The 26922-nt window shown below is 42.0% G+C and overlaps 1 protein-coding gene across 1 annotated transcript; it reads left to right on the top strand.

Moving 5' to 3' along the window:
• Positions 1 to 73: 73 nt before the first annotated feature.
• Positions 74 to 25377, top strand: LMAN1 (lectin, mannose binding 1). Its single transcript, XM_066617138.1, has 13 exons — positions 74 to 341; positions 5191 to 5345; positions 5428 to 5535; positions 9616 to 9677; positions 11432 to 11531; positions 13807 to 13930; positions 14656 to 14714; positions 15447 to 15579; positions 16556 to 16749; positions 16848 to 16918; positions 21174 to 21327; positions 22046 to 22167; positions 23531 to 25377. Exons 1-13 carry the CDS (start codon positions 116 to 118, stop codon positions 23565 to 23567), a joined length of 1545 nt encoding a protein of 514 aa, XP_066473235.1. The 5' UTR covers positions 74 to 115; the 3' UTR covers positions 23568 to 25377.
• The last annotated feature ends 1545 nt before the right edge of the window (positions 25378 to 26922 follow it).

The raw sequence follows: 26922 nt of genomic DNA, 5'->3' as shown, positions 1-26922 counted from the left end.
GACAGTCACCATGCTCTTCGCTCTTCGGCCGAATACAGGCTCCGCCCCTCTGGCGTCTCGACCAATCCGGTAGCGCCCTGTTGGCCGAGCCGGGTTGCATGCAGCGGAGGGCAAGATGGCGGCGGTGTGGACGCAGGAGGGCAGAGCGGCGGGGGCTGGTGGGAGGCTGTTGCTGCTCGGCCTACTCTGCCTGCTTCCTACCACGGGCGCCAACGACCCGGCGGGAGGAGGAACGGCGTCCGCCGCCGCGCCCCACAGGCGGTTCGAGTACAAATACAGCTTGAAGGGGCCGCACCTGGTGCAGGGGGACGGGTCAGTGCCCTTCTGGGTGCACACTGGCAGTAAGTACCAATGGGCAGAGCTCTGGGGTGGCAGGAACTTGTAGCTGCACTTTGCACATGCCAGAGGCCACCTTTCCTTCACTGCCGCTCTATATGCTCCAGGGCTGTGCTTAAAAATCTGTTTTAAAAGACACAGCACAGCCCTGGAGCATATGGAGTGATGGTGAAGGAAGGGTGGCCTCTGGGCATGTGCAGACTGCAGCTACCTCACCATGGGCTATTGCAAGGTCCTTGCCCTTCTGGGTGCACACTGGCAATAAGTAGCAATGGGTAAAGATCTGGGGGTGGGGGAATGAGAGGGTGGTAGGGCTTCAGCCAGGCCCTGAGTTAGGAACGTGTAACTGCACTCTGCACATGGGCAGAGGCCACCTTTCCTTCACTGTCACTCTGTATGCTCCAGGGCTGTGCTTAAAAACCTCTTTTTAAAAACAGCACTGCCTTGGAGCATATGGAGTGATGGTGAAGGAAAGGTGGCCTCTGGGGATGTGCAGAGTGCAGCTACTTCACCATGGGCTACTGCAGGCTCAGTGCTCTTCTGGGTGTACGCTGGCAGTAATTATCAATGGATAGAGCTCTGGGGGTTGGGGAACGAGAGGGTGCAGGGCTTCAGCTGGGTCTCAGGTTGGGAATTTGTAACTGCACTCTGCACATGCCCAGAGGCCACCTTTCCTTCACCATCACTCTGTAAGCTCCAGGACTGTGCTCTGTCTTTAAAAACAAGTTTTTAAGTACAACCTTGGAGCATACAGAATGATGGTGAAGGAAAGGTGGCCTCTGGGCATGTGCAGAGTGCAGTTACCTCACCATGGGTTAATACAGGGTCAGTGCACTTCTGGGTGCACACTGGCAGTAAGTACCAATGGGTAGAGCTCAGTGGGTATGATGAGGGGCAGCAAGGCTTCAGATCAGGAACTTGTTTTTAAAGACAGAGCACAGCCCTGGAGCACATGGTGAAGAAAAGATGGTCTGTGGGCATGTGCAGAATGCAGTTATCTTGCCATGGGCTACTGCAATGCATCTTCACATTTCTGGGCTTAGGGACAGGAGCTTGCAGGATAAGGTAAGAACATCAGAAAAGCCCTGCTGGATCAGTCCAAAGGCCCTTCTAGCCCAGCTTCCTGTATCTCACAGAGGCCCACCAAATGCCTCATGGAGCACTCAAGACAACAAGAGACCTGCATCCTGGTGTCATTCCCTTGCATGTGGCATTCTGAGGTAGCCTACTTAAGAAATCAGGAGGTTGCACATAGCTTGTAACTTGTAATGGACTTTTCCTCCACAAATCTGTCCAAACCCCTTTTAAAGGCATCTACACCAGTAGCCATCAACATATCCTGTGGCATGGTGTCTGCAATTGCTAATTACATACTAATTACACTCATTATTTTCTTTTTACTGTTCTAACTCTTCCAATACTCAATTTGAGTGGATATCCCCTGGTTCTGGTGTTATTGCCTGTAGGTGAAAATTTGCCACAATAGCCCAAATGGTAACTGGAAATCAAATCCATTCTATTTTCCCCCCTTCTTATATGTTGCCAGTTAACCTGTTGGGACTTGTTCTGCCTGTTCCCCTCCCGCCCCCCTACGCACACTTGCACTTAATCTCACCATCACATATGCATAAATAGGATGTGTGTGTGTTTTATTAATTAATTATATGTCTAATCCTCTTTATGCAGGAAATCAAACTATTGTTTTGTGTTCTGATTGGAGCAAATGTAAAACTTCACCTTATTTGGCATTAAGCCAGATCTTTCTTTCCTTTTACATATGTAATGTATTGGGTTTGAATGACATATATAGGTTCTGAACCCCTTTGTTCAGGGTGCATGATTTCACTCTTCATTGCTTAATTAATGCAATCTTCCCCCTTCCCTCTGCAAGTACCTTAAGGTTTGCCTTTGGGGGCCATTTCATTAGTTATCTGTATATGTGAGTTTTCATGTAGTGAATGTGGACAAAAGTTGAGTCATAGCTCAACAGGTAAGCTTGGCTAAGTGTGTCTTGGTGTGAACCTGCAATGCATGTATGTTAGAGCAAACTCAAGTGCTTGGAATTCCTTATCCCTCAGATGTTAAGACATCTTGAGTATCACCCCTGCTTTGAAAATATAAAACACATTGCTGGAACAGGTATGTTTTGTTTTTTTAAAAGAAATAAGACTGAAGTTGGCCCATCCTAGCCTTGTACAACATAGAAAACTTGTTTCTCTGAGTGAGTTGGAGGGATAAACACATGAGGCCTGGAGTTGAAGTTTTCAACCCTGTCATACTGTGGAAAATATTGCCCACTTGATCACTTCATGAATGAGACTTTTTTTTTTTGCTATTCCATAGCACTGGAGTATAGCCATCTGGGTGCAAACCTGCTCATGTGCCTAGTGTATTGAGTACTTACACTGTACAGGGTATTCTGTTGAAGTGATTTCTCTCTTGTTTAGAGGATTTAAAGTCTCAGCAGGGGGACATGTCTTCTAGACCAATGGTCCTCAAACTTTCTAGCACTGGGACCCATTTTTTAGAATGACAATCTTATCAGGACTCACTCCTGCCTACAATCACCCGTCTGCACCTGGACCAAGCCTACAATCGAGAGAAATGGCGACTCTGATCCAAAATAGCAGACCCTGCCACCACACGAGACAGACTCTAAGAAGAAGAAGAATCTATCAGGACTCACCCAAAGTGATGTTGTTAGCCTGGTAGTGATGTCATGGCCAGAAGTGACATTATCAAGCAGGAACATTTTTAACACCTACCATACAACAAAATCAAATCCAATTAAGTAAATTAGAAGTTTACAATAAGTAAAAATGTATTTTAAAATAAAGAAAAACTCTCCCAAGCAGTTGCTGGTCTGTTTAAAAAATATATTAAAAAAAAATACAAATTGAAATGAAATGAATGGGGACCCACCTGAAATTGTTTCGTGACCCACTTAGTGGGTCCTCACCCACAGTTTGAGAAACACTGTTCTAGATGCCTCTTACAACTAAACACCCACCACCTACCCATTGTCTTTGAGATACCTTCAAGTCTACCACTGCTCCCCACCCCTGAAATCTTTGGACACAGATTTGTTTCAAATCCTTGCTATCTAGGATAGCTGTACCTAAAGTCTGTGGCATAGTCTAAAGGCATCTGATACTTGGTCTGATCAGTACCTGGGTAAGAGACAGCCTGATCTTTCCTAGAGTAAGGTAACATATAAATTTAATAATGTTTTGTTTATACGGGGACATAATCTCATAGTATTTTTCACTGTTATAGACATAAATTGTAAATTTTGTAGCAGAGCTCTGAGTGAAAAATATGGGATATAATCTCAGAAATGTGCTTTAAAAATTACTACTTGCGTAGCAGACAGCATGATGTACTTATAACTGGATGCCTTTGTTCCCCCTCCCCCCCTAAACAAACCACATGTAAGTATAGGTAAGATTATTACATTGTAGTAAGTCTCAGTGGAAAAAGAACTCTGGTGCAGTTTGTGTCCCCATGAATGATTTGGCTTAAACAGTCCATACTTCTTAACCTCTTGAGATGATTATTAATGTTTGTGTCTTTGGTGTATGTTGTGTGGTGCCTGCTTGATGGAGCAGCATTCATTTAACTTCAGAGCTATTTACTGTAGTTGGTCAGTGTCCTGTTGCTTCACCAAGTTAGTGATTGTCATTAGTCACATCTTGCATTTCCAAGCAGTAAACCACACCATATGGTGCTTAGGTAAGCCATGCAGGTGTCCCACTAAGGTTTACTTTTTTCAGATGTGTTCTGACAAGCAAGCTGTGCTTTCTGTTTGTTCTGGAATGCCTTGCCCAAGGTCACTTAATGGCTACTGTGCTTAATGCTGTTTAACCACCCAATGGTAGTAATTCCATGTTATTTAGCATAGTCTACATGGGTGTGAATTGGGAATAAACTTGTTATGAACCATTGGAAATGTGAGAAATTGTTGCAATAAATCAATATTTGCTTTAGCAACTTATTAGACCCAAAAGACCAAACAGTGCTGATGTGTATTTGGTCTTACAGTGTTAGACCCGGTTTTGAAGGGTGAGTTGCACACGTATGTTACCTCAGTTCATAATGCAAGTGCTGATGTATACCATAGAGATCAAATTGTAATTTTTATTTAACATATGAAACAACTTTAAATCTAAGTTTCATGCTGTTCGTTTCTCAATATTTCTCATGCAGTTGCTGGTATGGTTCATTTCTTGTAGGGTTTTTTTAAGTGGAATGGAAATGGGTTACTTAAGGTGAAATCATTTGCATCTTTATGGGGATGTGTCACTATTGAGAGAAATGAGAGGCCGGCTCCTAGTATTAGCTATCAAGTCCAACACCACTTATTTATCTCCCACTATTGTTGCTTAAACATCTTTCCTCATTAAGGGTTTTGATTATCTTGAGAGCTTTCTCACTTCCCTGTGACCTTTTAGTTAGTCTTAGTAATGGTGTAGTGCTACTGTTGCTTTTGGACTTTTTTAAATGGACCAAAGCAACTGCAGTGCTGTGTTGACTGTTCTGTCATTGATTAAACCAGCACTGGAAAAAGTAAGCAAACAACATACTATTAAATAAAATGTGAACTGGGCAAAAACTCATATTTAACTCTGTAGGCTTGTAAATCACAAAGTGGGAAAAATAACTGAGAAAATACTGTACAAAGACTCCTGAAACTTTGCTAGATGCCAGTGAGAATAGTTCTACAGCTATATAAGTTACTTGGTATAGAGGGATATTGCCAAGTACTTCCCCTTTCTGATGGGATAGGGAAAGTGGAGACAAGTGCTAGGAGAAGGATGTGTAGCACAAATAATTGATTCCTTGTTTTTCTTTTAGATGCTATACCCAGTGCAGATCAGATAAGAATAACACCATCGTTAAAAAGTCAGAGAGGATCAGTATGGACAAAAAACAAATCAGTATTTGAGTACTGGGAGATTGAAGTGACCTTCCGAGTAACTGGAAGAGGACGAGTGGGAGCTGATGGACTGGTACATAGAACTGTTATCTTCCTGATTTATTTGCAGATATCAATCTGAGCATCTTAAATTTAGATTTGCTTTCTCTGAACAGGCAATCTGGTTTACAGAAGGACAAGGCCTGGATGGACCTGTTTTTGGAGCAGCTGATAATTGGAATGGTGTCGGCATCTTCTTTGACTCCTTTGACAATGATGCAAAGGTTAGTAGAAAAGTACAGAATAAGTACAATGGGTAACTCTCCTTGAAATGTATTGGAGTGTGTAATGAAATAGAGGAAGAGCAATGGCTTAGTGGTGGAGTACATGCTTTGCTGCAGAAGGTCCCAAGTTCGATCTCTGGAATCTCCAGGTGAGCCATAGAAAAATTCCTGTTTGAAACCATGCAGAGCTGTAGCCAATCTGTGTTGACAGTACTGACATAGATGGACCAATGGTCTGATTCACTATAAGGCAGATTTCTATGACCCAGTTAAAAATGGAACATGTGGTGTTAAACTAGTTCCTTTGAAAGGTTTTCCACAAAGTTCCATGGGTATTCTTGTTAAAAATACATAAAAACTCAAAACACCACATTTTGTTTTTAAAATATCTGAATAAGAACACAAAATACGACATTTTGGTGTTTTATTTTAATTTTTGGAAAATATCTTTAATTTTCAGACAATATCTTTAATTTTCCAGTTAGAAATAAAACTTTGACTGCATCTACTGATGTTGTATCACCTACTTAGTACGCTTTTAAAATATATAAAATTGATGAAAATACATAACACAGCCCTTTGACTTTTCATTGTTTTCAAATCATGAAATCTGCAAAAAAAAAAAAAATTTCAAACACCTCTATCCATGCGGTTTGCATCTAAGTACATGTACATAGGACTACTACCCGAAACTTATAAGGTGATAACTTTGCTAGAAAGAGAGTGTGTGTACACACATCTCCTTTGAGATGGGGAACCATCTTCTCAGTCATTTTGCTGTATAAGCCATTTGGATAACTTTTTTTGTTGAAATGCAGACTAGAACTATTTTAATAATCTTTCTTAGTACTAGATTTTAGAAGCATAAGATGTACAAGCTTTTTGCATATTTTCTAAAGATTTTAAGAACACAAAAAGCGGCCTGTTGGTTCAGGGAAAATCCTTTAAATTTGGCTTCTTTCTTCCTCTGTGGCTAACTAATAGCCCAATCCTTTGGGCTGCCGTCGCAGCAAGGTACAGCAGTGCTGAAATGGTCGCCACAGTATCCTGCAGGGTCAGAGCAGCCGGTGGAGTCTCCTTGGGGTAAGGAAACATCAGTTCCCTTACCCCAGATACTGGCCCCAGTTGGTCTCCTTGGATCTACACCTGCTATTTAGTGAGCGCAGAACTGAGGAGGCCTCTGTCAGGCTCTGCAGCCCTGTATGGAGGTATAGTATTTGGAAGCAGCCTCTGCCACCATCTCCATCCCTTCCTTGGCCCAATCTGCCCTCTGGCCCACCCTCCCCTTGTCCAGTACCACTCCATCCCTCCCCCCCCCCCCCCGAAAAGCCTCTCCATTTCCTGGTGGGGATACTTACCACCTGGTGCTTCTGTCCTGTGTCTGACTGGTGCTGGCTTCTTCTTCTGGTGCTGGTTGTCTCCCGCCAGCACCAGAATGCCCTATAGTTTTTTAAAATTCCAATTAGTAACTTATTAAAAATATTTATATACTACTTTTTAATAAAGGTTTGCAAAGTGGTAGCAAAATAAATGAAAAGATGGTTCCCTATCTGAAAAGGGCTCATAGTCTCAAAAAGACCCAAAAGAGAAGGATACCAGCCACAGCCTCTAAAGGAAACACTCTGCTGGGTTGAAGAGGGACAGTTGCTCTCCCCCATGCTCAGTATGAGACCCACCTCTTAGAAGGTATGTTTTAGCCTGGTTAGCAAACCTAACTCAGATAACTTGGGCAGGAGGTCTGGTCTAGAGGGTAGAGCCTCCGTCTGCCTGAAGATAACATCCACAAGGTCGCCAGTTCGAGGCCACTGGCACTGTGCGACCTTGAAGCAGCTGACAAGCTGAGCCGAGTTATTCCATCTGCTCTGAGCGTGGGAGGATGGAGGCCAGAATGTGAAACCAGATCAAGAAAGTAACACCTGAATGTTGTGGTTCTTGTAAGATAGAACATTCTTTCAAATTGTAAAAATCCCTACGGGGATTTAATAAGCCTGCCTATGTAAACCACCTTGAATAAAGTCTTGAATAAAGACCAAGAAAGGCAGTATATAAATACCTGTATTATTATTATTATTATTATTATTATTATTATTATTATTATTATTTCAGATATTGGAGTTTGTAATTAGGGCAATAGCACTCTTATAACTCTTTGACTCTGATCTGTCAGGACTTGGCGGTTTTGCTTGGCTGTTAAGAAATATGAGAACAAAGGCTTTCACTGTTACCAGCTTGCTAGTTGAGTTTGAATGCAAAATGCTTCAGGTTATATATTCTCTGATAAGATCAGAGATTAACAAATATCGGCTTCACTTACTTGCCAAGTTTTGTCATTAGCTTCTCCTCCCTCTTCTCTGGCCTATGCCAGGACTAGGGAAAAAGCAGAGATATCTCTTATGTGTGCCACTGATCAAAAATATGGGAAATGTCCCTGCTCTGTTTTCCCTTGTCCTAAACCTCTGAGTGAAGGAGAAGAAAAGCGCTCATTCTCCATAAAGCCCCGCTTGGAAGAAAGCCAGAATCTCATCTCCCTTGCACCAAAGTTTAGGAAAGGGATTAAAACAGCAGAAGTGTCTTCTTCATTCCTTCCTTTAAGCTTCTGCATGACTGAGGCAAGATTGCACCTCCCTGCACTTGCTGGAAGGCTTGGAAGAGAGGTGGAGCCATCCTGTCTCACAACAATTTTGAGAGGGAAAGAAATGCTTCTTGTGTTCTTCAAATACACAGAAGCACAGAAAAGAGGCAGACGGGCTGCTATGAGTTTTCCTGACCAAAGAGCCAGGGGCCTTTACCCTGGTGAGCGAAATTGTTGGTGCCCAGATCAAATGCAGAAAGTCTCCGGCAAGTAAATCTGTGTGTATTGATTTGTGACTGATGCATGAATTGGGTGCCTGAAATTATACTCTACCTGTACCGTTGACTGCCTTGGGGCCTATTGGCAAAATGAAAAGACAACAAAACATAAGTTTTAATTCTTTTCAAATGAGAACTAATTCAGAGACATAAGGAACATCTGGAGAGAACAGCAGCAATTATTCATTAAAAGCCCATTGGAACAGGTGGGTCTAAAATCTAAAAGGGAGAGGGATATTCTGAATCTTCTTTTGAAGGGGATTACAGAACTTGGGGGCTGTTGCGGAAAGGGCCTTATCCCTCGTACGTATCAGCTGAGGCTCAGCAAGTGATAGCACATAGGAAAGAACCTTCTCCAAAGATTTCAAAATATGGGCAGATTCCAGGTGGCAGTAGATAGTCGTTGAGGTACTTGGGTCCCAAACCATCTAAGGCAGGAGGTTCAAACTTGTTTGATACAATGGACCAAATAGCATTCATGGTGCCTGCTAAGGGCCAGAAGTGACATTATTAAGTAGGAAGTGACATCAGTAAGCAGATGATGGCCAGAAATAAGCAGTTTGTTCTCAAGTAGGAACTCATTAGCTGCAAATGACAGGAGAGAAAATATGCAAATCTTGATCATATTTTCAGGATATGGCTCAGTTATCACATGGTTTGACCTTTCAGCAGCGCTGCTTCTGCTCAAGTGTCACCTCACCAATCAGCAACTGAGGTGCTGTGTAAAGTGATGCCTTGGCAGGAGTGGCACTGCTGAAAGGGCGGCCCATGTGATAATTGGGCTAGTTTCTCAGCAGTGTCTCCCCCTCTCACTTCACTTGGTCTGCCTCTTTCCCCTTTTTTTTGCCTTCTGAGGTCTCCTGTCTCTCTCTCCCACAACCTTGGCAGAAGCAGCACTGCTAAAAGGGTGGCACTGGGAGAGTCCAGTTATCCGACCCAAATGATAACTAGCTTCTAGGGGCCATATTCGGCCCTCAAGTTTATGTTTTACACCCCTGGTCAAAGGCTTTGAAGTTTACTTTCATTATCTCAAATTGAATCTGGAAACAGGTGAGAAGTTCATGTAATATTGAAGTTGTGTGCTTTCTGTATAAAAGCATTGTAGTTTTCAGTTAAAATGAACAGTTGTTTGGACATGAGTCACCTAATATTTCAAGCTTGAAGAAGTCCCTATTAAAGATATTCTTGTGTCTGAGCCTGCTTTTGTGGTGACTTGCATTTTTCTCCTAGAAAAACAACCCAGCAGTGGTCATTGTTGGCAACAATGGTGGGCTCCATTATGATCATCAAAAGTAAGTTGTGTATTTATCAGACCTCTTTTGTCATTTTTTTCAGAAATGTGTTTGGGGGTTTCTAAACTAGAATTAAATAATTTTAATCCTGTTTGTTGGATTTATGTTTGGAATTTTCCCAATCCCAGTTTGAGCATTATAATAAATTTAAAAAGAACTGATAGAAAAATTGTAAATAGGCAAGAAAACGCTGCAAAACCTGTATCGATTGCAGCCACTTTCAACCAATATGTCGTGGCACACTGGTGTGCTGTGAATGGTCCACAGGTGTGCCACAGGAATTTGGGGGAAGGTCATTTATTAATAGGGCCAATGGGAGATGTGAGCCCCCACTAGCAGCATGGTGTGCCTCGTCAGTTGTCAAAAACCTGGTGGTGTGCCATGACCATTTAGTGCAGTGTGTTATGAGATGGAAAAGGTTGAAAATCACTGATCTATTGGATTGAGACTCCCTTTGCTGGTCTTTGCCAGTCATAGCAAATTACTCCACCCTGAGTCTTCCACGTTCCAGTCCCCAAACACCGGAGCATTTTGTGCCTTTCTGTTACCTACTTCTCATGTGACAGAGGTTAATCCTTCTCACTCATATTTCCTAATCTGTACCTTTGCATATGGGCACAAAATAAACCCACTTTTGTAATTCTTATTTTCTACCATCCTTCACCACCATGGTCTCTCTGGTCTTTTCCTGTCCTCATTAATGCACTCTGCAAACCAAGAGGATGACTTGGAACACTACATTCTAAGAAACACCAGCTGTTGTTCTCCCCCCCCAGGAGAAAATGAAGGTAGCAAAAGATCCCCTTACCCACTTCCAGTTGCTCCTGCCTCCTTAGGCATAGAGTGTGGCATTCCACCCTCACAGTGGCTGTTAATGGCCCTATGGAGGAGAATTAAAAAAAATTTAATTTATTGCCCTCTTTTTTTGAATCCCCCAAATCATTTTTTTCTTTAAGATTGTGAGCCCGCTGGGGCCGGGGCTACAGCCGTAGCAAATCTAAATAACTGGAAACCACTTTGGACACATCCCAATGGGGAAGGAAAAGGTGGGATATAAATCTTTTTTAAAAGACACATGTCCTGCTCTCTTGCATGCTGTCTTCCATGAACGTCAATCTGCCATTACCAGTAAACTACCAGAATTTCCAGCATACAGCTTGGAAACCACTGGTTTGGTGGTGCAAACTATGGCAAATCATAACCAGATTCCTTCTTCCCAGTGTTAAGAGCTCACTAAATCCTGATTTAGACCCCCCCCCACCTCCAGATTTTTGTTTAGGGTGCATGCTAAGGGAGTTAACTGAAGATGTCATCAGTTCAGTACAGTAACTCCCCCAAGTACTTGGATCCAGAGTATGTGACTGCACTTGCATGGCACTGTGAGGCGTCCCAGCTGCCAGCCACTGTCTCTATTGCTGTAGCTGTCCAGCACTTGAGCTGCTGTAAGTCTAACTCTGGCTGTGAATGCTCCTGCTCGGATTCCACAGTCAGCAGCATTGGCTGCAAAGTGGAAATTGGGGCTGAAAATATTCCTTAACTTGCCTTTCTCCAGGGGGTCCTAGACTTTCATTCTTATTTCAGAGTTTTGTCAGGGCACCAAGAACAGAGCCTCCTACTGTATTTGATTAAAGAGATTGCCTTAAAATTCTTTTTTTAATTAAACTTTTCTACTATGTGAGTCTATATATTCTTTTCAAAGCTAAGCAATTTTTTCAGGGCTTTTAAACTTGTACTTGTGTGTTCTTTCTTGAAAGTGATGGTTCCACGCAAGCATTGGCATCATGTCTGAGAGATTTTCGTAACAAGCCTTACCCTGTTCGAGCAAAGATCACATATTACCAAAAGACATTGACTGTAAGTTCTTGTAATTCTTATATACTTCTTGTATTTTTCTTGTCTACTCTTCTGTACAGGTTTCTTAAAAATATATCTCTATGCTCATGTGCTTTCTCATGGTTCTGAGCTCTGACAAGTTATATTTAAGAATGTGATAAGTTAAAATTTTTGCCAAGTAATCAAGCTCAAATTATCACTTCGCCTTATCTCCGGGTCAATCAGAGGGCAGAGCCTTTCAACTCTGAAAAGTTGAAAAGCAGCAGGCAGGCACCACTCATAGCAGAGATGCAGAGATCATGTTTCTATAGTAACTTTCCTGGGAAATTCCAGCCAAAGTTAACCTTTTATTCTCCTCCTGCTGCAGCCGGGTTCCTTTTTGCAAATTCATGCATGCATTTAGCAGAGGTCTTTTTTTTCAACACCAGGATGGGATCCTCCTTTCCATTTGAATCAAAGTCCCAGGCTACAATTCAGTGCACCATTATTTAAGAATAACTCCCATGGAAAGCAGTGAATCTGCTTCTGAGTTGCAAATATATGCAACTGCATCTCTCTGCTGTGAATGGAATTGCACACTCTGTTGTGTTATGGGTTGTATGTTGTATGTAGAGCGTCTGGCTTAACACACCAGACACCTTAAAGGTTGACTTGATTCATGAATCTCCTGCAGTGGTTCCCAACCTTTTTCACTTGCATATCCCTTGGCAGCCCATTTCCATAAATTGTACACTTCATATTAGCAAAATGTTTGTAATAATACAAACCTTCATCTCCTCTATATGAAAGCCCAGACTTCATGTATTCATCACATACTTTCTCTTTTTATCTGTTTGAAGAACAGAAGACTCTGCCTTTGCACTGTTTTGCACCAGAAGTGTGCTGAGAAATTCTGGGTGATAGATCACTTTCCATATTATGTTTCAGTTTTTTTACTGTGCTGGTTTTCAATCATTGGTTCATACATGAATGGATGACCAAAAACTAGCTATTGGTGGGGCTTTCACAGCCAACTAGCTACCTCCCTTCCTGCCTTGCTGATCCTTGCAAGGCATTCCAGAGCACGACCTGCCTTTTTCTGCCATTATTCCATTCTTTTTCAAGTACCCCTAAAGATCCTGGTGAGTGTCCCTGGGAGTACAGGAATACCAGGTTGGGAACCACTTGTATGTAGTTTACAGTGCATTTACTCTGATAGTGTTTACAAAAAGGTGGTGAAGACCAGAATTTAAAAAGAATAAAAATGTATCTTATGATCTTTTACTATGTTTTTAATAAATTAGAGACTACAGTTCTTAGGTAACAATTAGTGGTAGGTTATTGTTCAGGATCTGGCCTCGAGTAAAATCAGACAAAACTATAGTCAGACACCCCTTACTTATCCGAAGGTCATAGAAAATTCCATGATTTTTAGCTCAAAACCTGCCCTCGACTTATCTGTGGGATTGACTTATAGGCGAGTGCCTGCAGTGCATATGGTTTGTGTCACTGCCGATGCTGACCCCTGTGCCAGCTGGGGCCAGGTTTGCAAGCTGCCAGACTCGTCTGTTGAATTCTCCCACCTCCCCTTGTTGTCTGGGGGCCTTAGGAGAGCCAGGGAGGCCACCTGCACCACTTCTGTGGCTCTCCAAAGGCCCCCAGACAGGGGTGGGGGGAGAAAGAGTGCTGCCCCTGGTTGTGTGGCACCCTGGGGCATTTGTTCCCCTTCCTCCCCCACCCCAGGAATGCTGCTGATGTATGTCGTGGAGGAGTGCTATCCAGCTTTCTTTAAAATGATTTCAGTTTGTTTAGTTACTGGTGTGTGTGTTTGGTATGTCACATCTTGCAGATTAAATTCTTCCCCTATACATCTAGCCAGACCAGAGAATTGGTAGTGGTGTGAAAAACTTGACAACGTGTTGTGACAGCACTTGGCTTGAAGACCTCAGAAGCAACTTCCTTAGTTAATACTGTAGATGTGAATTTGGAACTTCTGTTGCAGCTTATATATATAGTTAGGTGGTGTGTCTAAATAATTGAGATTTTAATTTTGTGTTATTTAAATTTGCAGAATTTGTAGAGATAGTAAGATACAGAGGCCATTTTTTTTTTGCCTTTGGAGTCCAAATGGGGTAGTGGAGGACTTCTGTGGGTGTAACTAATGTTCTGTCTTGTATTTGTTGTTAAAGGATCCCAGGCAGCAGGGCTGCCCAGAATGGTCTGGGGCTTTGGAATGTTGGTGTCAATTGGAGTAGGTGGAGCACTTTTTAAACTCTACATAAAGACAGCTTCATATCTGCACAACTCTCTTTTTTAGGTATTGATAAACAATGGCTTTACTCCAGATAAAGAGGACTATGAATTTTGTGCCAAAGTAGAAAACATGGTGCTTCCTTCTCAGGGGTACTTTGGCATCTCTGCAGCAACGGGTGGTCTTGCAGGTGATTTCTTCAAACTAAGGTTGCATTTTCTGTGGTTCAGTTTTCCCCTTTGAATAAATTATTTGATAAAATATAACATCTCTGCAATCTTCATACCTGTCAAAGGCATAACCATGACTGACAGTAAGTGGAAATATTTTTGGAAGGGTACGGAGGAAAGGAATTAAATGGGATAAACTAGTTCAGGGGTGTCAGTAAGGCCTGCAGACCATATCTGGCTTGCATAAGCTCTTTATCTGGCACCGATGATAATTGGACCATCAACTGCTCATCTCTGAAATGTCTCTGCCATCTTTGATTAATTCTTTGCCCAATATTGTCTTAGGAAAATTCACACAATCAGTTTAATTGTATTGATTTTATTTGCCATCTTCATGTGTGTGCACAGGGCACAATATAAAACCTAAAACAGGAACAATCTCTGTGGCCAAACATCTTATGTTTGGTGGTTAATTCTGAATAAAACTCCTCATGCAAATGAAAACCGTTCAGTTTCCTGTGGGAATTGCTGTAGTGAAACACCAGCTATACAGTACAATGAATGTGGAAGCAATATGTGTACACACAAGCATCCCCGCAATTGTGGTGTTTCCCAGTGTCCCTTTCTGGTGGTGATCATGCAGCAAGTCAGATGAGGCATATCTTTCTCTATATGTATTGTTTTTCTATTGTGTTATGACACTTGGGACTAATAATTTGATGTGTTTGGTGGGTCTTCTATCTAGATGACCATGACGTCTTGTCTTTCCTGACTTTCCAGTTGACTGAGCCTGGCAAAATAGCGGTAGGCATCCTTTGACGCAACATTCTCAGCATAAGGGGCGAGCATTTCCAAATGATGGTGGGATGAGAAATGAATCATTATAGCCAGGGGAACTTTTTTAAGGGTAAAATAGGATTCTGGCAGCAACACGTACATGCTTTTCTTTTCTTACTTTAAATTCTAATCTTAAATTAGTATGGCTTGCTCTTGGGGTAATGAGGATAACTTTCGTGGTAAACATCAGTCTTTTAACTAAAACATGTTGAACACATTGAGAATTCTCAGGTGATTACTTTCCAGCCCTCATCATGAGTTGGGGAGTAGCTTGTAATTTTTCACTGCATGTCACTGATGATGTGATTTCTGCATTATATTCATGAGTTTGATGGATTCCAAGCAATAGCTGGAAACATACCCATTTTTTTAAACTTCTACCCAAGCCGCCTAAATGGTTGATTTGCCCTAGCAAAAAAATCCAAGTGTGCACACCTTGGAAACCTTGAAAAACGTTGTCAACCTGAGTTCAGTGGTTCCTGTCTGTGCAAAAGCTTCTGTGTGGAATGGATGGTAGTGATGTTACTGACTTCCAATTAGTCCTTAGGAGTAACTTACTCATGTGAGGAAATGAACTCTTCTGGCAAATAAGTGTGGAGTTGGAGGTGTAGCTCAGTGTCACATGCCAGAAATTTTGCCAGAAACGTCTTAAAAATACACTTTTAAATATGTTCCTCTTTTTTAATATTGGTTTCATAGCCTCCCCCAGATACAGAAATTCCTGAAAAGGAGAAAGAGAAATATCAAGAAGAGTTTGAGCACTTCCAACAAGAGCTGGATAAAAAGAAGGAAGAATTCCAGAAAGAGCATCCTGATATGCAGGGGCATCCAAGTAAGAGGCTGACTTGAGTGGGGAAAAGACATGACTGGGTTTGAGGGCTTGTCTCCCTCATGAAGTGTCAATCTCAAGGCCACACAGTTCTGCTCACCACTCTTGTTGTAGAGAGTGTTGCTTTACCACTTGAAAAGAGGGTTTCTAACTTGAAGCTGTGAAGAGGGTGAGCATCAGCTCTGTGATTGCATTCTGCCAAGCACAGCTACAGTTGTGCAGCCCATCCCATTCTCCAGCTGCAAAGTGAGGAATAAGAAGACTGAAAGTGATTGTTTAGCATCAAGCAATCCATGTGCTTGGAGCACCTCAGCAGCCCAGCAGTAGAATACTTGTGGAACTTTGAGAAGAGTAGTTTAATTCCCAATATACTTGGCTTCTGTTTCTTGTGCTTCAGTGTTTCTTGTACCCATTGGTTTCTGTTTCTTCAAGCTGTGCTTCAAGCTGTTAGCTATAGACCTAGCTGCTTGCTTACCAGTTGTCAACTCGTACCTTGTTTCTGCCACCTTAATCTGTACTCAGTAGTGTTAAACAAGGGCATTGGAACTGCTGTGTGTAAGATAATACTAGTTATGAGAGAGAAGTGCACAAAAATTGTAGCTAGTACTTGCACATTGAAAAATACTATGGAAGCGGTAAGAATTTGAAAGTGTGAGTGATGGCGATCTTGGTGGATGGCCAGTTGTGAACTTTTGAGAGTGTACAACCAGAATATGATATTCAGTCTTCACCTTGTTCAGGCTAAATACAGGAAATAATTGCATATTCTTCCCCAGTTCATTTCCCCTTCCACTTTCCTCCCCTTCCACTTTTCTCCCCTTCTCTCTCTCCTTTCTCTCTCTCTCTCTCTCTCTCTCTCTCTCTCCTGTTTAGATTGTGAGCCCTTTGGGTCAGGGACCAGTCTAACATTCTCAAGAGTCTTGTATGTGCATGATGGCTATATAGAAATAAATAGAATATCCTTTCAATTTTTTTTAAGCGGATGATCTCTTTGAAACTGTTGGCGATCGTGAACTGAGGCAGATCTTTGAAGGCCAAAATCGAATTCACCTTGAAATAAAGCAACTCAACAGACAGCTGGACATGATTCTGGATGAGCAGAGAAGATATGTCTCAGCATTGACAGAGGAGATCTCCAGAAGGGGGGCTGGTGTCCCAGGCCAGCAAGGGCAGGTAGTTGGTGAATGTGTTGCGGATGTCCCAGTCCTGCACTTTGTCATTTTTAATTGCTCAGGGTTATGCGATTTTTAATTAATGTATTTTTATTTAAGGTCTCCCAGCAAGGACTTGACACCATAGTGAAAACTCAAGAAGAAGTCCTGAGACAAGTTGGTGAAATGAAGTAAGAACATGTGTGTGCAGGAGGTCATAACAGTTCAGTGTTGGTGGGTCTGGTATAGGCTTCGTGGTGTTAGATGCAGTACAGAGCTGTCATTCAGTTGAGAGTGATATGGAAAAAGCAAGGCATCTCCGAAGAGAGACTTGGGGTGTCTTCACAAGCACCACTAATTCAAACACCTGACATTTTTGTTACAAGAAGTTACTCTGGGCTTGTTACCTTTTAGATGGCTCATCTTCCTGGTGATGGAGCTATAGCTCAGTGCAGAGCACATGGCTTGCATGCAGAAGATCTTGGGTTCAGTCATTTCCAGGGAGGGCTGGGAAAGACACTCTGTTTGGAATCCTGGCAAGCCATTGCCTATTGGTGTAATCAGAACTGACCCAGATATACTAATGCTCTGGGTTGGTAGAAGGCAACTTTATATGCTAATTCTTGTTCTTGATTGAACAGAACAATCTATATGTAGATTTTTAGGAGTGTTCTTACTGCTGACAGATATACATTTCAGTACAAGTGATAATTGAAATAGCATATGAGATTATGTGGGGACTAAAAGAGTAATCATGGCAGTTATCATAGAAAGTGGAATTAAATGTGAGCCTACAAAACCAACAGTCTTTACATCAGGATTGTGAATAACTGTGAGACAAAGCTTGTTGATGTTGTAGGAAGACCTGAATTGGCTTATCTACTCTTCTGACCCCAGCTGGGGAATGTTCTGAGCAATTATGCAGTAACGCTTTCCTGTGTAGGCAATATTGATGTGCATAGTAAATATATAGTTAACGCAGCACAAAAATGGTGGGGAGAGAAGGTGTGTGGCAGGTACATAACAGGCAGGGTGGAGGGTGAATTGCCAGACACAGGTTCTTGCAGCCATCATGAAACCTTTGAGCTGGCACAAATCTGCATTCCCCACGTGATACCAACTGGTGGATTAAGATTGGAGCTCTGATACTGCATGGGGGGACCATTTGCCTCACATGAGGTTGTGCTATATAGTTGTGCTGAATGCTGCTCACAATGAAAAATTCAGGGTCAGCATGTCAGAATTTGTTTTGTTTCACCCTATAATATTTTTTCCCTTTCACACAAACGAAATCCTCTGATATCTTATAAGTCGCATTGGGATCTTCTTGCATCAATTTCAAACCAGTGATGTTTGCCAGTACTAATGGTTTAAGGACAGCTCCTTCAGTGTGCCTAAGTAGGTCAGCTTTTATTGAATAAAGATTAGAATGTACTTCCATTTTTGCCCTTGTTCTTCAGGGACGGCTTTTGTTTTAATATTCTTGACAAATCTTTATACTGGGCAAGTAAATTAGATTTGCTTGTTAACATCAGAAGCCTGCCCTTTTAGTGACTACTTATTAGGAGCCCTTTTAAGGAACATAATCTTAATATTTTCGACTTGAGATTAGATAATGTCTTGTGGTGGATAAAAAAAAAGAACAAATGAACATCCCTCTGTCTTGTTGTTCATCCCTGGAGGGAAAATACTTATTGTCTATGTAATTTTCATGTCAAGATTTGTATGTTTTGTAATCACTTGATTAGAAAAAGACTTTTGGCTTTATGCAGACAATAGAAGACATCGGGCTGTGATCCCTTTTGAGTAGAGCCTTGTGAAAATTAACATCCTGTCTCAAATATTTATCAGAGCTTTTGGGCTCCAAAGCTTGCATTGCTATTATTTCAAGAGATTATATTTCTAAAGATTTGGTCTTAATAATTAGCACATTTGTCAATCCCAAAAGGAACCATATACTTAAACCTAGGTGCTCCCTATAAACAAATTACATTTCTGTTGATGGACTCTTTTTTTTCTCTGAACCTTAATTTCTTGTGGCATGTAAGCATTTTATTTCACTGTAGCTTTGGAACAGAAGTGATTCAGTAGAGTCTGAGTTTGTTTTTACCTACACCCAGATCCAAATATCCATCCACTACCCCACATCAGCTTCATCTGAACTTAAGGTTCTGAGCTTCAGAAATGTTCAAGGGGCGATCTGGGTCTGCATCTTGTTCCAAATGTTTTAAAAACTCTTCTTGGGGTGTATTAAATTCAGTATTAAAAACATTGATGGCAAATGTTGTGCAAAAGGTAGCTGTGATTACCTGTGACTGTTATATAATTAATGGAAACATTAATGTCTGCAAACTTGGCTATAAGTTAAAATGCAACTTGAAATGCGAGGCCTTTATGCTGTCTATTTACTTTGGTACATAGCAGTTTAGAAACAAATATAATCTTTCCAGTGTGTTTGGGCATTTACAGTAAATCCATTGTAATTAACAGTTGCAATCATGATTGTTACGGCTGCATAAAGAGCTTTGCTAAAGACTGGAGTAAGGCACTAAGCAGAGAGTTGCAGTAAACCTTCGTCCAAGCAAATGTAAAGTTTCAAGTAAATGAAAAGAAGCAAATTTAAGACACAAATTTTTGATTTTGCTTACAGGGAAAGAGATTATCATTCACATGGTGATATCTAGCTGTAGACAGTAATCCTCTTTGCAACTGGAAGGAGGCATCACAATAGGGAAAATGTATATGAACATATTGATTAAAAGTGGTATAAGTATTCTTAATAATAATAAATGGAAATGTGTATCTCTCTTATCCAATCAGTTCAAATGTCTGATATCACCAGTTACGGCATCTGTGTTTTTATAGCTTTTTTCTTTTCTATAAGAGCGGAAATGAATTTATGCCAAGATAATATTATGTATTGCATTGATCCATGTGGGAAATGAATTTGTCATGTAAAAGGTAATTCTGAACCACAGCCCTAAATCTTAGCTTATCCCTAAAGCTTCTTCATTTCTTATACAGCTGCATTTTTGGGTTTGTGTTATCTTTTTTTCAACCAGATTTTAGCTTTCTCAGAACGTTATCATCTAAAGCTTTGAGACTTGAGTTCCAAGCAGTCTCTGAAGTCTGGCAGTAAATAAATATTTTTTACAAAGTGGGTTTTGCAGTATTTGCACTGGAACATGTTCAAAACTACATCATCCTTATCTTCTGTAGAAGTTTTTAAAGTATAGAACGGGGCTGTCCAAAGTTTTTGACAGGAGGGCCACATCAGCTCTCTGACACTGTGTCGGGGGCCCGGGGGGGGGGGAAAGAATTAATTTACATTTAAAATTTGAATAAATTTACATAAGTTTACATAAATGAATATATTAAAGATGAACTTACATGAACGAATGAAGGTCTTGCAATTGCTCAATGCCTATAAAAGACCTTGCACAAAGCAAGGCTGGCCTTTGCTGCCGCTGCTGCATCACAGATGTGAAAGAGCAAGCAGTGGAGGGAGCTCTCATCCCACAGCTCACACGCGAGGTCAAACAGTCGCCCTCACGCTGAGAGAAGTTGCATTGTGCCAGTGCGGGCTTCAACAAATCTCTGGAGGGCCATAAGCTCATTGGAGACTAGGGACTCCCTGAGGGCGGCATTGAGAGACCTCAAGGGCCGCAAGTGGCCCCCGGGCCGGGGTTTGGTCACCCCTGGTATAGAACAACCTTGAGAGTTCAGAGGTCTTTACACCATTGAAAGAATTTGCCAAATCAAGTGGAATGATGAAGCTGGGGTTGCTGGGCTCTTGTTCCTGGTAAAGTGCATAGATTTTAAAAGCTGTGGTTTGTCAAAGTGCTTTTGGTCTGCTAGAAAGATGCAACATCCATTGGGTGGGCAGGCTCAGAATCTTCCCTGCTGCCTAGAATCTTCTAGTGTTGCCTTGATTAGGGACAGTGTTCAGGCAACAGCACAGGTTGGCACTTTACAGCCAGTGAACCAATACTGTATCTTGAATTGACCTTTGGGCAACCAGCTGCATTTGCTCTGCAGTTTGGCATGTTCCCACATGAAACAAGGTACAGGCTCCTGTTAACGCTTCTGTCTCCAGTGGTTGCTGCTTTGGTAGAATTTTCCCTCCTATACCACAACTGCTCATTCCTATATGCTGCATCTTGCCTCATGCACAGGGATAATTGGTGCACCAGGAGACAATTCTGTTGTTCCACTGGGAAAGGGGAGATTAAATACCCCTTTGCCTGTGTCTCTGCTTGTTGTTCCTCATTGGCTCTCCCAAGTAGTCAACAAAGTTAGTGCTGTCAAGTGAACTGCTTGTACTTGGCCTGGTGATCATGGGGAGAGATTGGAATCTTTCCATCTTGACTTAAGGAAGCATATTATGGGAAAGAGTGAGGCATTGCACTTGGGAGAAAAATCACCATAGCTTTTGTCTCTTTCTAGAAACTCAATGGGAGAAACACTGAGGCTAGTCAGTGGCATTCAGCATACTGGATCTGCTGGTAGCGTCTATGAAACAACACAGCACTTCAATGATATCAAGGAGCATCTCCACGTTGTAAAGAGGGACATTGAACATCTAGTCCAGAGGAACATGGTACTGGGATCTACATTAATGTTAAGCAGCTAACTCCTGTGAGTTGGCTTGCTGCCTCTGAGGGATATTTGTAGTTGGGAAGGATTGGGAAACATGTCCTGAACAAGTTAAATGATTGAGCTAAGCCAGTCAGATCAACTCTTAGCAGCCTGATGTATGTGGTACCCAGAGCAGGAACTTGGGTCCAACCTGCACATGCTAAATGGCTGCTGAGCAGTAGCATAGCTGGAAGGGAGTGCCATCCGGAGCACACCTTCCAGGGCTGCTTACCCCCGTGCCCCCTCTGAATGCAACCAAAGCTGTGCTCTAGTTGCGTCCAGAGAGTGTTTTGAGGATTGCAGCCTCCCCACACCTTCAGGAGGCCTTAGAATGTCGCTTCCGGTTTTGGGGGATGACGATGACTGGAAGTAACACTTTTATGCCTTTAGAAGGCCTTCTGAGGCCCGGGGAAGCTGCACAGAACACCCTCTGGATGCAACCAGAGCGCAGGGGGTGTAGGGGCAAGGGAGGGCATTGCCCCACCCCTCAGCTACACTACAGCTGCTCAGTACAACTGTTTACTTGTGGTAATTGCATGTGTTTTGTGTAATTGATCAATGCATCTTGCCTTTTTCTCATAGAAGCTAAAGGAGCCATTTGCTTCTGAGAATGCTTCTTAAAAACAGATAACATCTCTATTGCATTTCCTGAGAAATCACTCTTCTGTTTTTCTTTCTAGCCATCAAATGAAAAACCCAAATGTCCAGAGTTGCCACAATTTCCATCCTGCTTATCTACAACACACTTCTTTATATTTGTAACAGTCCAAACAGTACTTTTCATTGGCTACATCATGTATAGGTAAGTCACTTTTGGAACATAATTGGTGATGTGCCTGAATAGAAGCAAAGTAGTAGCACAAAATATAAAGCATTCCTCTCTAGGGAGCCACATATAGCTGCACAAATGTTTTATCTGAACCTGTTGGGGGGAAAAGTCAGACCTTTCTAGCAATGACCTGGATAGCTGAAGTGCTCTGTTATCAATACAGGTCTATAAGTGAAGACATTATCTTGTGCTTTCTACCAACCTTGTTTCTCCTCCCTGGGTCTTGTTGGGTGGTGCTCAGAACAGCTCAAAGGCTGAGTCCATTTGCAGGGACAAGCCCCAACCTAGGGATTCTCCCTGAAGTCGCACTGAAATAGAGAAAAATGGTGTCAAGATGTTTTCCAAGGTTCCCTGAAACTGTGATGTTGGGACTCTTACCAAGCTTAAGCATAGCTATCAGTAGTGAGCAAGTTTGGAGACCCCTGATGTGGACAATAAAAAAAGCAAACTTCAGCTTTCATGATTGCTCATAAAATATCTAAGCACTTGTTTTGTGTAAGACTGAAACACAGTCATGGGGGTCAAGTGGGACTTCCAATGGTAAGAAGCATCCACTCAGTATAAATATAAGTTTATCTGTCTCCTTGCTGACCCATAGTCCCTTTTAGCGCTACATAATATTAATTCTGTCTTATTTTGGGAGACTTGGCCACCTTTTCCCAGCCTGTACCAGAAAACATGGACTGAGAGAATTGTGTCCACCCCCACACCCCATTGCGCTGTTTGCTTGCTAGTCAGGAAGAGGGGAAGGCAGGATATACATCTCTTAAATAAATGTCTTTTCAGTTATCACTTCTGGATACTGAACTTGCTCTTAGCAAAGCTACTCTTAACCTATAGGTCTAAAGCAGTGGTTCCCAAACTGGAAGGTCATGACCCACCAGCCTGGGAACAGCTCTGTGGATCCACCTCTCTCCCTCCTCCGACATGCCTCCTGCCCACCCCGCCAGCCTCCGCCCTGGAACGCCTCCCCCATGCCCCCGTTTCCCGTTCCGCAGCCTGACAGTCCAGGAGGCCACGGAACCTGGGCCACCCTCTGGCGCTAGCCCAGCACTGGCAGGAGCCCAGCGGTGAGCCCCACAAACGTGCCTTTTGGCATGTTTCCGACTGATCCATGGCGCTGAGCCGTGCCACGGACCACAGGATTAGGCTCTTAATCATTCAAAATTAAGATGGAGAACTCAAGTTAGTCGCATTTCTGGCCTTTTCAGCTTTGAATTCAAGTGTGTTCCTATATCTGAGAGATGCACCACTGTCTCAAAATAAGCCAAAGGCTTCTTACTTTCAGTTTAGCTAACTGAGTTTTCCTTTATTTGTGTTTTTTTTTTACATTCAGGAGTCAGCAAGAAGCAGCAGCTAAGAAGTTCTTTTGATGGCCAGCCTGTGATGGGCATGTGCACAGAGCAGTACAAGAGTTGCGAGTGAGGGAGACATTAGTGTTTAAAATGCTTCAATATTTTTAAATTATTGAGTTTTTCCTGAGTTTGCTAAATTCTGGATTAAAATATTGTAAAATTGCCCATAATACTGATGCAAAAATGAGACAAATTCTGCCCCTTGAATTTCCAGGAGAAATTGGAATATACCTGTTATTCAACTGTCAAGACACTTCCTATGTAGAGAACTAGAACAGGGAAATCCTGCTTGCATTGATTTATTGCACTGTTTGGTTTTTCTTTGAAGAGTGGCTGGAAAGTCTTGCAGTAAAATATGTTGCATATCAAAATTTACTTTGGGGAGGAAGAATTCTAAAAGTGTGTTACCCTTCTGTTTTACGGAAAGAAGTTGCAAAAGTCTCATTCATCCTTTGGGCACTGTTCATCTACCAGTGATATTATGTTTTACAAGTCTGACCAAAAAATTGCAGAAACAACCGTGATCAGCAAGAGGCATTTAATGACTAAGTTGCTGAAAAAAAAAACAGTGGACCAGCACTTGGTGAAACTTCCTTTTGTGGAAACAGGAGAAATCAAGTTCTATGGGAGACCTTCATCCTTTTCCAGCATGTTTTGGTATAGTTCTTTGTACTTTGGACACTGATCATACTTTTGTAAAAGTGGTTCTTTAATCTCTCTTCAACGAAGAGATCTTAGCTTGCATGACTTCATAATTCATCCTTGAGAGCAGAGTTTTTAGGGGTGGTCTTTTTAAAGTCACCAAGTATTGTTGCAAACTTTACAGATGTCACAGTGAGCCCTTCAAAGTGACATAGTTGTCTCCAAAAGCGTTTTCTGTGTTCAGCTAGGAACATTATGTGAACATGGACAGCACTCTTGCAAATGGCCCTATTACACCTCAAATGCCTCCTGAATCAGTATTGTGTATAATCCACTAAAGTGATTTGTGTGATATCAGCCTTATCATGTAAACTTTTTGTTTGAGAGAAAAATGAAATGGATTCCCAAACGTACGGTCTGCCTTGTTTACATCTTGCAGTATTGCTGACTTCAGAAATGATTTTTAGATGCCAGTGAAATTCAGACTAGTTCTGCGGCATTCTAAAAGTAGTCAAATATTTGCATAGTTCCTACCACATCCAGGAGATCTACCACATCCAGTATTACATAGGTTGAAGGCCTTATCCCCGACCACTTAGAAGAACAAATCTATGCACCATTAACCTGCTTCTCAAATATACCTGTCTCCTCCCAAATGGTATTGGTACCATTTTGTGTGAGAATGTAGATAACAGCTTTTCAATTTACACACAAGTCTGTTTATAGCTGCAGGAAGAATGAGTGCCCAAAACTACCAGCTCCATAAAAATTCACTAATAAGGACAAATGAATAGCGGCGGCAGCAGAATCCACAACATACTGCAGCAATTAGCCCACTCTGTTTTACACCAGCAAGTATTTTTACAGGTGCCTTGGTCTGAATAAATTTTTAAAAGTTAGTGTTGTAAAAATGATTTGCTGCTCAAGGGGCTGTTCATGTTTGAACACTCCACCCCCTTCTCTTTCCACCTTTGGCACCAAAGAAGAGGCCAGTTCCATAGTGGGGAAAGAGACTAACAGTGCTTTTTATTGCACAAAGGACTGATCCTGTTGAGATTCTTTTTTAAAAAAATATGCTTGGATAAACGAGAACTGGCTTGTAGATGACCTCTTTATTTTGTTTCTGCATAATGTGACTCTTCCCAGCTGTGACATTTCAATTTGAAAATTAAAGTATTGAAGCAAAGAGTAGTATTGTATCTTGTGTTCAGAAGGGATAAAACTAGATTTGAAGCATCCTGCAGGCTGGGATGAATCCTGTTGCAATGCAGTCTAAGGATTTGGCCTTTCTTTTTAATGGGAATGGAAAATATCCGAAGCAGAACAGGTTGAAAAGGCAGTTTTTCGAACAGATGTATCGGACCCTGCTAGGAAAAATATAGAAGTTTACCACATACAATCCTTACCACTTCTCCAACATACTATTGGTATACTTGGAACCAAAGGTGGGTGCATTTCAAATTTAGTGGGACTGTCATATGCAGTCGCACCCATGCTTGTCTGGTTTTGGCAGGTAGTCAGATTTTAAGCGTTCTAATGGTCATCTCCAAAAACGCTTTGCGTAGTGTTACTAATTGGGTCACATCCTCTCTGTCTCAGGCTGTAGGAGATGTTCATAATTTACAATCCAATATAAAGCAATATGTCAAATCAGTGTTGTGGCAAAACTGATGGGCTAGATTGAAGCAGGTTAGTGCAGAATGCTCTTAACTATATGGTGTGTGTAAAACCCCCTTCTGTAGGTGAAATCTGCTGACATTGCATGAAAACACTGTTGAAAAACTTGATTGTATCATCCAACTCTTGTATGCCTGTAAAGAAAAAGCTGTCCTATTGTCTCAATTCAAGAATTTGAAAAAAGTTGAAAAGCTGAATCTACTTTGAATAAAATTACATATTTTAGTATCTTTTGTTCACATTTGTGATTGGGCATAGAGCCACTTGGACAGTATTCAGCCTGTGGGTCGCAACCCCCACAAAGCCTCAGTTTGGGGGTTTGCAGCAGTGTTTCAAAGCCTGCGCAAGAGAGGTTTTAGATCCAATCCAATAATTGTACTGTTGTCTCAAAACTGAATTCTTGATATAATCCTGCACAACTTCTTCTCATTATCTTGTCCCACAACTACTAATGCCTGCTTAGGCCCTGCTTAGGCTGCTACCTCACAGGGTTGTTGTGAAGTCACTAGGAGGAAACAGGGTAGACGGAGGCAGGAAGGTAAGGGGATCGGAGGGAGCCGGACCAGGAGTGGGTCCCCGGTCTCATACTTATTGGAGTTGTGGCACGAAAAAGGTTGAACAACATTGCACTGGAAAGGGGAAGCAACATCCATCTGTTCTGCTCAATGTTAAAATACCCTTGATGTGCAAACTAGGAAAATCTGAAATGTTGTGACATTTCAGCTAAGTATGCTGACATATTCAGCTCTTCATGATGCATGTTTGAGGCAAGCGGCAGCATTTTTTTTTTGGTGCATGAGTAGGTCTACTGTGCTTGTCATTTCTGCAGACATGGCCAGCTTTGGACCATAGTTGGGCACAGGGTTAACCCTCTGCCCTCACTGTTGCCCTGATCCCAGTTGGCACTGCAGGCAGTGAGAGATCAGGGTGCTGCTTAATGAATAAAAAGCAAATTGTGCCTAATACAGCAGGTGTTTCCTCCTCACAGTTTTCATCTTGAAAAGTGACTATGTTGACTTGCAAGTCGATGAGCCATTGAGTGTCTGTCATATAC

The sequence above is a fragment of the Tiliqua scincoides genome, chromosome 2 (genome assembly GCF_035046505.1).
Source record: "Tiliqua scincoides isolate rTilSci1 chromosome 2, rTilSci1.hap2, whole genome shotgun sequence".
In the NCBI taxonomy this organism is placed as follows: Eukaryota; Metazoa; Chordata; class Lepidosauria; order Squamata; family Scincidae; genus Tiliqua; species Tiliqua scincoides.
Note: the sequence above shows the minus strand (reverse complement) of the source record. Positions and strands in the feature narration are given on the sequence as shown.